General features: G+C 37.0%; 1 protein-coding gene across 3 annotated transcripts in view; it reads left to right on the top strand.

Moving 5' to 3' along the window:
- The window catches only part of BLTP3B (bridge-like lipid transfer protein family member 3B), a 109,990-nt gene that overhangs the window by 87,325 nt on the left and 8,143 nt on the right, over window positions 1–14,522 (top strand). For 2 of the 3 annotated variants that reach the window (XM_047067420.1, XM_047067421.1), the window contains 2 exons: window positions 230–483; window positions 716–824. In XM_047067420.1, the coding sequence (XP_046923376.1) occupies window positions 230–483; window positions 716–824 (363 nt within the window). Of the gene's footprint in view, window positions 1–229; window positions 484–715; window positions 825–4,553; window positions 6,723–14,522 lie in introns of those variants that run through there. The other variant, XM_047067422.1, reaches the window with a different exon arrangement.

Genomic DNA, 14,522 nt, shown 5'->3' with positions numbered 1-14,522 from the left:
GAGGGAAACACAGAATCGGAAACAGGCTCCAGGCTCCGAGCCATCAGCCCAGAGTCTGACGCGGGGCTCGAACTCACGGACCGTGAGATCGTGACCTGGCTGAAGTCGGACGCTTAACCGACTGTGCCACCCAGGCGCCCCTAAAGTGACAATAATGTCTGATGACAAATAATTGAGAGTTTTTGAATAGTGCTACAAGTTATGATTTTTATGTGTTCTTTTTCCATAGGTTCGGATCATAAATCTGTAATTCATTCCAAATCCTCTCCTGAGATTACTCTGAGATTTGAGAGTGGGCCTGGTGCTGTAATACACTCTTTGCTTGCAGAAAAAAATGGATTTTTGCAATGCCATATAGAAAACTTTAGCACAGAGTTTTTTACATCTTCGCTTACTAATATTCAACATTTTTTGGAAGATGAAACTGTTGCAACCGTGATGCCAATGAAGATACAAGTTTCTAACACAAAAATAAATTTAAAAGTACGTTAATAAGTATTTATATATTTTCGTGTTGTGTATGTTCACTTTGCCGACTGGGACTTTAATTCATGCTTAAGAATGTGTCTTCTCTATAATATGTGCTTATTAGCATTTATAAGCATTTATTGATATGAGTTTTTGGTCTTTGTGGGGGAATAATGAAAAGAATCATAGAAATTAGAAGTCATTTACTTTAATAACAACATGCTGATACCGCTTCTCTTTTTTACAGGACGACAGTCCTCGTAGTAGTACAATATCCCTTGAGCCAGCTCCTGTAACTGTTCATATTGACCATCTTGTGGTAGAGAGAAATGATGATGGTTCTTTTCATATCAGAGGTATATATGAAAAACATTGTTATTGAGCACCTACTGAGATTTAAAGTTATTGATATGCTGATTTGTTTACTTGTACTTCCTGTTTATAGATATGTAATATGTGGTAGTAGATGATTGGGGGACAATTTCACTACCTTAGAATAGAATATCATCTATGTATGGACCTTTTACCTCAAAAATAACTCATCTACAGTGGCTTTAATACCTGTTCTACAAGTGTATTTTGAATGAAAGTGACACAGGCTTTTATGGTCTTACATGGCTCTTAAGCTTACTTGGGCTTCTTGATCTCTTTCTTAGCTTTATCTCCCACTATTCTTTTATATATAACTCAACCAACTTGGTGTACCTCCTATAACAATTTTTTATGCACTTTTCCATCTCCATGTTCTTATTTGCCTTCTTATTTCTCATTAGAATTGTATGTTTCCTTTCAAGTTTGTCTCAAGCTCCTCCTTTTCAATCAATTGTTCTTTATAACCTGGTGTAACTTCTTATAATTCTTGGGTACTTACTTATTCTCTATACATTAATTACTTATAATATATTGCTATGTATTTAGTTTTACTTTTATCTCAATGTAAGAATTAGTGTCTCCATTGTAACAAGATTGTTAAGGTCTCTAGTGTAAGGGCTATATCTTACAAGGTGATGTAGAGTAGAGGAAAGAGCTTGGCTTGGTTGACTTAGGTATTCCGGTCTCACTTTATTAGTAGTTTCTTGAGAGTGAAATATGAGGAGCTGTTATATGCATCTATTTCATCTATCAGACCTCATGAAATGACATATGTTAAAAGAAGAATAAAGTCATACAGTAAGAAAAGTAAGTGCCGTCAGAGGATCAGAAATCCTTGGGACACGTGGGTGGCTCAGTTGGGTAAGCATCTGACTTTGGCTGAGGTCATGATCTTATGGTTCGTGAGTTCAAGCCCCATGTCAGGCTCTGTGCTGACAGCTCAGGGCCTGGAACCTGCTTTAGATTCTGTGTCTCCCTCTCTATCTGCTCCTCCCTCACTCACACTCTGTCTCTGTCTCTCAAAAATAAATAACTGTTAAAAATTTTAAAAAAAAATCCTTGTAAGTGCGCAAAATCAGAGTACTTTGCCAAAGAGGCAAAACCAGAAAAATCTGGAGCCATAATCCCATCTAAAAGAGGACTGTTGCTAAGGTAGGATCAGTTCATGGGCAACTCTTAACTAACAAGTCTACCCTTCTGGAATTTGGGAACCAGAGCAAAGACATCAGGTCAATAAAGAAAAAAAAGTCAGTTTCTTTTCTGAAATAGCTCACATGGAGCAAATAGCTTAGGTGTAAGGAGATAAGTTTGCTTTATGTCTCTTTCCCCCCAAATACTTTAGATCCCAAAACAGGCAGGTCTGTCTTGTAGATAAAGCAGAACAGAATGCATCCTTTTTGTGGGCAACGCTTAGACCAAAGAAAGGAGAGACTGAATCTCACACAGAGTTCCTTTTTCTAAACTCATCACTCAAATGGTGCCAAGAGAGTATAGGAGACTTTTCTCCTCAAAAAGCATCCCAACAGAATGCTGAAATTAGAATAGATCCCTGAGGCAATAGGTGAACAATCTAGACACTTCTTTTTGAGACCATTTCCTGCGCTTCTACCAAATAGCACACTTCAGTGGGGTTTGCATATAGACTAAAACATGGAGGGTAAATTCTACAGCTGCCAGGCCCCAGGAAGGGAATGATTTTATACCCAGTTGATGAACTTGGTATCTCTCCCTTCCCTCCACCCCATCACTGGATGTCAGCTATGGCACATAGAAACAACATCCATAGTCAAGAAAATGGGATAAGCAAACACCCAAGAATTCTCAAACATTTGATTGATTGTAAATAGGCAGTAGTCATGATTGTAAGCAAGAAATATTCTCTAGCTAATTGAGTAGAGAAGGAGTTTAACAAAGATTATTGGAATGGAATAGAATTAAGAGACCAGAAATAAACTCTTACATTTATGATGAACTAAGTTTTGACAATGGTGCCAAGACCATTCAATGTGGGAAAGACTAGCCTTTTCTACAAATTGTGCTGAAACATACCACAAGAAGGAGCCTAGACCTCTTCCCTGTATCATCCACAAAAATATACTCTTCATGGGTCAGAGTTTAAAGTAAGAGGTAAAACTATGTTAAAACTCTTTAAAAGAAAATATAGGAATGAATCTTAATGACCCTGGGTTAAGAAGCCTTCTCAGATACCACACCAAAAGTGTAAATGACAAAAGAAAAATGTAGATGAATTGGCCTTCATGAAAATTTAAAACTTTTATGCCTCAAATGATACTTGTCAGCAAAGTAAAAAGACAGCCCCACAGGATGGAAGAAATATTCATAAGTCATTTATTTGGTAAGGGGCTGGTATCCAGGCTATATAAAGAACTCAAAACTAAAAAAGATACATAACCCAATTTAAAAATAGGCAAAGATTTGAACAGATACTTCTCTGATGAAGATATAAAAATGGCCAATGAGCACATGAAAATATGCTTGACGTCATTAGCCATTATGGAAATGTAAATCAAAACCACAATGAGATAACACTTCAGACTTACTAAGGTGACTAATCAAAAAGACAGATGATAACAAGTGGTGGGAGGATGTGGAGAAATTGGAACCCTCCTACATAGCGGGGCTTGTAAAATGGTGTGGGTGCTTGAGAAACAATTTGGCAGTAACTCTGAAAGTTAAACAGAATTACTTATGACCCAGAAGTTCCACTCAAGAGAAGTAAAAACAGAGGTCCGCTCAAAAACTTGTACACAAATGTTGATGTTGACAAGAACAATATTCATAATAGCCCAGAAGTGGAAACAACCCAAATGTCATCATGGTATGAGTGGACAAGGAAACTGTGATATATTCATACAATGGATTATTATTCAGCAATAAAAAGAATGAAGCACTAATACATGTTACAGCAGGGAAGCTTTGAAAACGTTATGCTAAATGAAAGAGGCCAGTTATGAAAGACCACATACTGTATGATTTCATTTACATGAAATTTCCAGGAAAGGCAGATCTGTAAAGACAAAGTAAATTAGTGGGTACCTAGGGCTGGAGGCAGGATTGGAAGGAAATGGGGAAAGACTGCTAATAGGTACAGTGGAATTTCAGGGTGATGAAAATGTTCTAAAAGTGATTGTGGTGATGGTTGTACCATTGGAGAGCGTACTAAAAACCTATGGACCACACACTTTATTAATTTTTTTTTTAAATTTTGTAATGTTTACCTTTGAGAGAGAGAGAGACAGAGTGCAAGAGGGGAGGGGCAGAGAGAGAGGGAGACACAGAATCCAAAGCAGGCTCCAGGCTCCGAGCTATCAGCACAGAGCCCAACATGGGGCTCGAACCCATGAACCACGAGATCATGACCTGAGCTGAAGTCAGATGCTTAACCAACTCAGCCACCCAGGCTCCCCTGGACCACACACTTTAAATGGGCAAATGGGACATGTGAATCATTCAACAAAGCTCTTAAATATATATGTTTTAGAATCATGGGAGATCTGGGGAACCAGGCTCAAGATTTACCTGTCAGATCCATACCCCCAAACCACACTACATTGTAATCTAGTATGATGGGACACACTGCTGCCTGACATTGGACACTTGATTTTTCATTTTGCACTACTGTCATTATTGGTCTGTGTATTCAGCCTTACGGCAACTGCTGCAGTCAGCCCTGTTTGAACTTTTATTCTTAGGTACTTGACCTTGCCCCTACTGTCACCGCTGTTGCCCCCAGAAAGAGAACGTTCTCTTCCTTCCCTTCTTTAGTATCTGAGGGAAATCTAAGGTGAGTACAATTTGAGGCAACATCTGTGTCACACTCATGGAAAGGAATCAGGAAGTTTCAGTAGTCTTTTCCAACATTTATTGAAGGAAGCAAATTTTACTCCCCCAATGAAATTCTTCACATTAAGAAAGGAATTCTGATGTTGGATGGGTGCAATAAATGACAAAATGCCTATTTCAAAAACCAATTAAGAGGCAAGAAATAAATGAATAATACAGTTAATGCCAAAGAAAAGTAGAGACTTTTATAAACACGTGATAGGATTTTGAACTCCTAGAATAAGAACAAGCTCTTATGGAAAATAATCGGTTAAAAATCTTTGAAAATTAAAAGTCTTATCTTTGAAATAAAAACAATAGCCTCCCTAAAACCACCAGCTTTAAGAGACAACCAGAATTGGACCTTTTCCTACCATCTATAACACTAGCACTTCCAAATCTGCTTGAATTATTCTGGTTAATTCCTAAGTTGTATTTCTTCTTCTGCCTTTGTTTGCCTGCACTATTACCAACCCACCAACCAGAGTACCATTGTTAAAATTTAATTTGTATCAAATAACTTCTCAACTAAAGACCCTCCACTGGCTTCCTTTTGCAGTCCAATTAAAATTACTGAGGTCCTTCCAGTGGCTTTCGAAATCCAACATGATCTTGTTCTTTGCTTTTCTCCATTGTTATCCCCTGCTGTTCTCCCCCTCTGCACCATTCATTCCTGTTAGTCTGACTCCTGTCTCAGGGCGTTTGTACTTGGCAGTACTTTTGCCTGGAATTCTCTTACCTCAGATATCCCCATGCCTCAGTTCATTACTTTTCGCAGGTCTCTGGTCACATCCCCCCTTTTAGAGATTTCTGTCCATCCATCCTTCTCCCATTCCTGTCACTCCTTTTCTCCCTAGCCCTACTTACTGGTCTCAGTGAACATTTAGAACCTTTTGATATACTATATTCTTTCTTATTTGTTGAGTAGCATGTAAGTTACATGAGTGCAGGAATTCATTTGATACATTGCTATCCCTATCTCCTAAAATACTGTCTTGCCTAGTAGATATTCAAAAAACATACTTTTGTGATGTCTGGGTGAATAAAGACAGCTTAAAAACACTGGACACAGCTAAAGTTGAATATGTCTATGACAACAATGTGCAGTATAACTTCCTGCTTATGGAAATGTTCTATAATCTATAATGAAGTGGCTATTGAGCACTTGAAATGTGGCTAGTGCAATTAAGGAAGTGAATTTTAATTTTATTTAATATTTAATCAATTTAAATTTGAATAGCCATGTGTTGCTAAATGGCTGCTATTTTATATAGCACAGATAGCAAAGACTGAACAAAGGGTATTCTAAAAAAGGGAGAGGGGAGGAAAAACAAGTTTAAAAAGTACGGTAAAATCATTGAGATAACTATTAAGAAAGACACACGATAGGGAAAGAGTGAAAGAAAAATAGAGCGGCAAAGGAGTTGCAAGGAGCTGTAGCTCTAGCAAAGCACAGTTCATTGTGCAGGGGGTATCTGGGCCATGGGAATTAGGGAAAGAAGTCTAGGGGAAAGAAATATTTAAAGATGTTGAGGTATATTCATAGGGTGGGAGGGCATCGGGTAGGAGAAACACATTTCTTTTGACCTGTGGTGTTCAGGTGGCCACACATACATGAAGGAGAGCATGTATCTAAAGAGAGTTCCAGAAAGAACAGGAAAAAAGGAATTAGGAAACATAATTTAAAAAATAATGAAATGTCTCAAATTTGAAGGAAGAAACAAGCCTTCAAGTTGATAGAGCCAACTAAATGCCGAGCAAAGTGAGTGAAAGACAAATCTTACCTAGACATATTGGTGACATTTCGTAATATGGAAGACAAAGAGAAAAGTCTTAAACTCTTTTAGAGAGAAAAGCAAAAGGATGAAAATCAGGTTTATTTGCATCATACTCTCCATTGGCAACATTGGATGCTAAAAGATAGTTAAGTAATATCTTCAAAATTCTGTGGGACAATAATTTGAACCTTAACTTTTATTTTAATTTTTTTTTACTGTTTATTTTTGAGAGTGGAGGGGGAGAGAGAGAGAGAGAGAGAGAGAGAGAGAGAGAGAGAGAGAGAATGAGAATGGGCAGGCGAGGGGCAGAAAGAGAGGGAGACACAGAATTGGAAGCAGGCTCTAGGCCCTGACCTGTCAGGACAGCCCAGCGCGGGGCTTGAACTCACGAATTGCGAAATCATGACCTGAGCCGAGGTCAGACACTCAACCTACTGAGCCACCTAGGTGCCCCAAACCTTAACTTTTATTTTAAAGGCAAAAATAAGGGGGTGCCTGGCTGACTCAATTGGAGGAGCATGTAACCCTTGATCTCGGGTTGTAAGTTCAAACCCCATGTTGGATGTAGAGATTACTTAAATAAATATTTAAATATAAAAATTTTAAAAAGTAAAGGCAAAAATAAGAACAGTTTTTTTTAATAGAAAGAATTAATTAATTAAAATGAAAAATTAGTAAGGAACAGTAATAAGAAACTAGTAAAACTTGGTGTTAAACCTAAAATTTTGTTCACTTCTGTAAGGAAAATTGTTTTTAATGTGTAACTAAAATTCTATATGACGTTTGTATGAGAGGTTGCACTGGGGGGAAAAGGAAGGGAAATAGGTTAATAAAATTGTGCTCAAGTTTTTGTCTTGTTTTTGTTTTTTTTTGTCCTTTTAAGAGGGCAGTTACACTAGACTTTGATAGAACAATGTGTGTTTAAATAATATGTGCTAATATTGTGTATATAACCTTAGATTACTAAAGATAATAATCTTTAAACCATTAGGACTGAGGAGAAACTTGGATGGCAATATCCAATTAACCTAACAAAAGGTAAAAAATTAAAAATGGAATAAAAAGGAAGCATGATAAATAGAAAACATTAAATTAGAGGGGCGCCTGGGTGGCGCAGTCGGTTAAGCGTTCGACTTCAGCCAGGTCATGATCTTGCGGTCCGTGAGTTCGAGCCCCGCATCGGGCTCTGGCCTGATGGCTCAGAGCCTGGAGCCTGTTTCCGATTCTGTGTCTCCCTCTCTCTCTGCCCCTCCCCCGTTCATGCTCTGTCTCTCTCTGTCCCAAAAATAAATAAACATTGAAAAAAAAAATTTAAAAAAAAATAAAAAAATAAAAAAAAAAAAGAAAACATTAAATTAGAATATAACAGTTAAGTCATTGTGGTAAATATGAATGGTTTAAATTCCCTTGTTAAAAGGCAGAGGCACTAAGATAGTGTTAGGGGAAAAATCAAGGTATGTGCGGCAGGACATATTCCTTCAAATTTCAAAAATATTCCTTCAAAATAAAATGACACAGAGACACTGAAAATATGTGATGGAACAAAAATATATACCAGACAAAAGCTAACAAAAAGGAAATGAGAGATAACATTAAATTTAAAACTAACAGTGGAAAATGGGACAGTTTTTTAAAAGAGTTTTAGAGCATTTTTAGGTTTACAGCAAAATTGAACAGAGGCACAGAAATTTCCCATATACCCACTGCTACCACAGGTGCATAACCTCATAGCCTCTCCTGTCATAAACATCTTCCACCTGAATGATACTTTTGTTACAGTTGATGAACCTACATTGACACATCATTATCACTCAAAGCCCCTAGTTTACATTAGAGTTATTCTTGGTGTCATACATTCTGTAAGTTTGGGCAAACATATAATGACATATATCCATCAGTTTAGTAATAACTTACAGAGCAGTCTTGCTGCCCTAAAAATCCTCTGTACTCTGTTTATCCTCCCTCCCCACTGCAGCCCCAATCTTATTACTGTCTCCATAGTTTTACCTTTTCCAGAATGTCATGTAGTTGGAATCATATAGTATGTAGTCTTACTAGATTGGTCTTTTTCATTTAGTAATATACATTAAAGATTCCTCTCTCTTTGTCCCCCCCCCCAAGGTTTAATAGCTGATTTCTTTTTAGAGCTGAATAATATTACATTGTATGTACCACAGTTTATTTATCCATTCACCTACTGAGGGACATTGTGGTTTCTTCCACTTTTTGGTAGTTATAAATAAAAAACTATCACAAAACATCCATGCGCAGGCTTTTGTGTGGACATAATTTTTCAGCTCCTTTGAGTAAATACCAAGGAACATGATTGCTGGGTCTTACGGTAAATATATGGTTTATTTTGTAAGAAAGTGGTTGTACCATTTCTCACCAGCAGTGAATGAGAGTTCCTGCTGCTCCACATCCTTCCTTGCATTTATTGTCTGTTCTGGATTTTGACCATTCTAAATCACTGTTTAGTCATAAGTTTTAATTTGCATTTCCCTGATGACATATGATGCAGAGTATGTTTTCATATGCCATTTGCCATCTGTTTATCTTCTTTGGTGAAGTGCCTGTTAAATTTTTTGACCCCAAAGAAAGGTTTCATTGATAAAAGACCTCCCAAAACACAAGTCAGTCATAAACTTTTATCTATCTAACAACATATATATCCATATGTATATATATGGATTCAAAAAACAGGAATATTTAAATACCCATGAAACTTCTATTTATTGAATCTCAAAGAAATAGCACCTGATTCCAAACCTTACAGTTCATGCAGACTGTTTCTCTCATTTCAGTGAAATAAGGTTTGTCATTAACACAAAAGTATAGCAGAAAATAAAATATTTATGCTTGATAAATTTTAAAACATCCTTAAAGTAATTCTTGGGGAATTATTGGCAATGAAGTGAGATTAGATTATTTTTAATGCTTCCCCACTCTAAAATGCTATCATTCAAGATTGATTCCTGGCATTTCTCACATTCCCTAAATGCAGAACCTAACTTACCAAATAAGTACTCTTTGCTAAAGAAGACAAAAGCAATATTGTTTTTAAATGAGAGGTTTGTAATATCTGAAAAAATCCACTTGCATACACATTAGAGAAATAGAATTAAACATTAAAATGAGTAAAAAAACTAATTTAAAAATCCAGGGGCTTTATGGCTCCTGATCTCAGGGTTGTGAGTTCAAGCACCATGTTGGGTGTAGAGTTGGCTTAAAAAAATAAAAAAATTTAAACATAAAAAAAAAAAACCCAAGGTGCTTGGAAATTTCTCCTCCTTGAGTGTTCTCCCCAACATTTCTTATCTGTATTTTACAGTTAGGTACGTATATATTTTACCAATTGTGAACTGTATTTTATTAATTTTTTAGATTTTTATTTATTTTGAGAGAGAGAGGAAGCATGAGTGGGGGAGGGGCAGAGAGAGGCGTGAGAGAATCCCATTCAGGGAGGCCTTTGCAACATTTGGAATCGTGAGATCCTGTCCTGAGCCAAAATCAAGGGTCCAATGCTCATGGGACTAAGTAACCCAGGCACCCTGTGAGCTGTATTTTAATGCAGTAGCTAAAGGCCAAAGTAAATCACCGGTCAGGCAAAGGTATATGCATGAAGATTGGTTCAATATGGAAATTCTGTTTGCATTTGTCTTTAAAGTTGTGTGAATTTCAAAAAAAAAAAAATCACGTCTTAGTTAACTAGTCTACCCTAATGAAAGCAAGGTAATAACTATTTTTATTTTCTTATTAAGGCATATCTCACATATTATGCACTTAATTTCTTACATCTGGGAAAACTAGAAGCTGATCCTTATTAAATGTACTACATTTTAAGAATATATTTTTTCGGGGCGCCTGGGTGGCGCAGTCGGTTAAGCGTCCGACTTCAGCCAGGTCACGATCTCGCGGTCCGTGAGTTCGAGCCCCGCATCAGGCTCTGGGCTGATGGCTCAGAGCCTGGAGCCTGTTTCCGATTCTGTGTCTCCCTCTCTCTCTGCCCCTCCCCCGTTCATGCTCTGTCTCTCTCTGTCCCAAAAATAAATAAACGTTGAAAAAAAAAATTAAAAAAAAAAAAAAGAATATATTTTTTCTTGTCTTTAAAATGATATTTAATTGGGTCTTTTCAGCAGAGCACTTTAGGTAGTGAGGGCATATTAGAGGAAAAGGCATATGCTAGATTTTTAAAAATATCTAAACTCAGAAGCATCAAATTTAAGGCATCAAAGTATCAAAACAGTCTCCCATCTGGAGCAATGGCTATTGTGGCATTGATTCTCAACTCAAATGATTGTGATGGAGGGACTACCTCCCAATATATTATATCAGAACGTAATGGGGAAGGGGCAATGTATATTTAAAGGTCTGTAATAAGCAGCTCTTCCATACACACTCCTAGAATCATTGCTGTAATGGTTCCTAACTGGGAATGTGGGAAGATTTTTTTAGTAATGAAACCTAGTGGTTGGTGTAAAGCCTAAACTCTGAAGAGTCTGTATGACCAGAGAAGAAAAATGAATAGAAATTTCTTATTGGAATAAACAAAAAACTAGTAAAGTCTATATTTAAAGTCAGAAATTTATCAATACCTTCTATAGTACTGATAACAATTAATATTTGGATAATGCTTGCCAATTTATAAAGTTATTTTACATTAAATATCAACTAATTCTTACCAGAACCCTTTGAGATAATTAAGGCAAGTATTCTTATCACCTCCATTTTGCAAATGAAGAAATGTAAGTTTAGACACATCGAGTGGCTTCTTCAAGTTGAAAGAGCCTGTGCTAAGGGGAAAAGTATGTTACTGTAAGAAGCTGCCCATTTCATCCATGAGAGGCATGGATTTTTTCATCATAATTTGTCCAAAAAACTTGAAAGAAGCTCTCTAAAATATATAAAAGGAAATAGATCTTTCTACTCTAACAGATTCCAATCACCTCTATCATTCACAGGTTCTCTCTCTTCCCATTCCCTCTCATCTTTTTACCTTCTTCCTCCTGCCCCTTCCCTCCCATTCTCTTCCTTTTTATTTCTTCCTTTTCACTTCCTACCTCCTCCTCCTTACTTACCTCTCCCTCTTTATCTCCCCTTACCCTGTACATGGCTCTTCCTCTCCTCCCATCCTCCCCACTCTTCCATTCTCCATCTTTCTTCTCCCTCCTTCTCTGCCTCATTCCTTCTTTCCCTCTCCCCATATGTCTTTCTCTTCCCTTCTGTCTCCTCCTTCCCTTTTTTCTCCTCATCCATCTCCCAATGATTGAAATAAATGGATTTCAGAATTGTTTAGTCAGTGTTTTTTCATTATTCTTAGGATCCCATGAGAAGTGAGATATAAGCTAAATAGAGGAAGTCCTGGGTCCTCTATTATCCTAACTATAGTCAGTGTAACTCAGCTCTTATTTTTAGTCTATATTAGCATTCTGTGACAAGTTTCATTTAAAAGAAGTTTTGCTCCTTTTAAAGTCTGAAAATGAAAGTATAAGTTGCTAATCAAGTAGAGGTGTTATTAGAGAGTATAGAACTTGGCTTTCCTGTGGCATAGTATTTTCTTACAGTTTCTGTAAGTTTCTCTTACAGTCAGTACCAAGCTGAGTGGTATGCAAGTCTGAACCAACACAACAGTTTTTGTAGTTTTTTTCTAGTTATATTACTAAAAACATAACTGATGCAAGCCATTATTATAAAAAGTAGTTTCTGATTTGGGACCCCTATAATAAAATGAAGCATAGAACGGACCAAAACTCAACCTGATGTCATTTAACCATGTAAATAGAACTATTCCATTTATATATAGAGAGAGAGTAGGGGTAAAATTGATGGAATCATCGTGGAGAATAATTTGGCAATTATTTCTTCTTGGAATCTTTTTAAGGGGAAAAATTATATTGAGCAGATATTACTCCTTAGTCCACTCAATACAATTTGATTTGGCAAACTGCCATTCTCTCATTTCATGTTATTTTGGTGGACCTGACAATCATGTGACCCTATCACAAAAGTGGGAATAGGTCCCAGCCTGACCAATCAAAAGACTACCACCTTTGGATGGGGGGGCTGGGTGGCTCAGTCAGTTAAGAGTCTTTGACTCAGGTCCCGATCCCATGATCTTGAAATCCAGCTCTGCGTTGGGCATGGAGCCTGCTTGAGGCTCTCTCCCTCTCCCTCTGCCCCTCCCCCACTTATGCTTGTGCATGTGTGCACACACTCTCACTCAAAAAAAAAAAAAGACCAGCCTTTGGGACACAGTGAGTGGTACATGAGTTGACTATGATCCAAGTATTGAGGTTTTGTGAATTGATAAGGACACTAAGAGAGAAAGGGTCACAGGCTGTAAAACTTGTTTGGGGTCATTAGAGACCACCTTTGCCATCATATGACTGGTTCAACACAAAGGAAAAGAAAAATGGACTTTAGAAATATAAAATCAGGTTCCTAAAATGACACTCCTGAAGACATCATATGAACCCAATATCCACTATCAGTGATGGACTGAAACACCATCATTTGGACTCCCTGTTAGAGTCAAATACATTTCCTTTTTTATTACAAAAAAATTTATTATTTTTTTATTGAAGTATGGTTGACTCACAATGTTATATAAGTTTTAGGTACATTTTCTTTTTTAAAAGCAAGTTTTGATTTGGGCTTCAGTTCATATGCAACCTAAAGTGCTCTGACTATATATGATCCAAAAAGGAAGAAAAAATGTTAACGTAGATACTTCCTGCCTAATTTTTTTATTAAAAATTAATTTTTAATAAAACATTTTTGAGATATAATTTACATACCATACCATTCACCCAATTTAAGTATATAATTCAGTCATATTTAATATGTTCACAAATGGTGCAGTCTCTCCCCATTCCTCCTCCACCCCTAGACAACCACTGATTTACTTTTTGTCTCTGTAGATTTACCTATCTATTCTGGACATTTCATATAAGTGAAATCATGTAGTATGGCCTTTTATTACTAACTTCTTTCGCTAGATATTTTCAAAGTTCATTAATGTTGTTCCATATATTAGTACTTCATCCCTTTGTAAGGCCAAATAATATAATATTTATTATATGGATTTACTAAATATTGTTCATCCATTGCATGATGGACATTTGGATTGTTTCTACTTTTGGGCTATTATGAATTATACTGCTATAAACATGTATGTATGGGGCGCCTGGGTGGCGCAGTCGGTTAAGCGTCGGACTTCAGCCAGGTCACGATCTCGCGGTCCGTGGGTTCGAGCCCCGCGTCGGGCTCTGGGCTGATGGCTCAGAGCCTGGAGCCTGTTTCCGATTCTGTGTCTCCCTCTCTCTCTGCCCCTCCCCCATTCATGCTCTGTCTCTCTCTGTCCCAAAAATAAATAAAAAACGTTGAAAAAAAAAAACATGTATGTATAAGTTTTTCTTCTGGGTATACATTTTAAGTATAGAATTATTGGGACATGTAACTGTTTTTAACCATTTGAGGAACTGCCAGACTGTTCTCCATAGTGGTTGCACCATTCTACATATTTACCAGTAGCAGCGTATAAGAGTTCCAACTTCACTTGTTTGCCAATACTCATTAATACCTGACTTTTTTATTATAGGCATCTTAGTGAGTATGAAGTGGTTTACCATTGTAGTTTTGGGTTTGTTTGTTTATTCATCATGATAAGTGTACTCTTTAATCCCCATGACCTATTTCACCTATTACATCTCCTTCCCGCTCCCCTCCCCCCAACCATCCTCTGGTAACCATCAGTTTGTTCCCTATAGTTAGGAGTCTTTTTCTTGGTTTGTCTCTCTCTCTTTTTTCTTTGCTCATTTGTTTTTGTAAATTCCACATGTGGGTGAGATCATATGGTATTTGTCTTTCTCTGACTTATTTTGCTTAGCAATTACATTCTCTTCCTCGTCCGTGTTGTTGCAAATGGCAAGATTTCATTCTTTTTGATGGCTCGTAATATTCCATGTATGTATACATCTTACTTTATTCACTCATCTATCCATGACACATGGGCTGCTTCCATAGTTTGGCTATTGTAAATGATGCTCCAATAAATGTAGG

The sequence above is a fragment of the Lynx rufus genome, unplaced genomic scaffold (genome assembly GCF_022079265.1).
Source record: "Lynx rufus isolate CCGP_SWC_20201006 ecotype Redwood Valley unplaced genomic scaffold, mLynRuf1.p SCAF_7, whole genome shotgun sequence".
In the NCBI taxonomy this organism is placed as follows: domain Eukaryota; kingdom Metazoa; phylum Chordata; class Mammalia; order Carnivora; family Felidae; genus Lynx; species Lynx rufus.
This window is presented reverse-complemented; position numbering and strand designations above follow the sequence as displayed.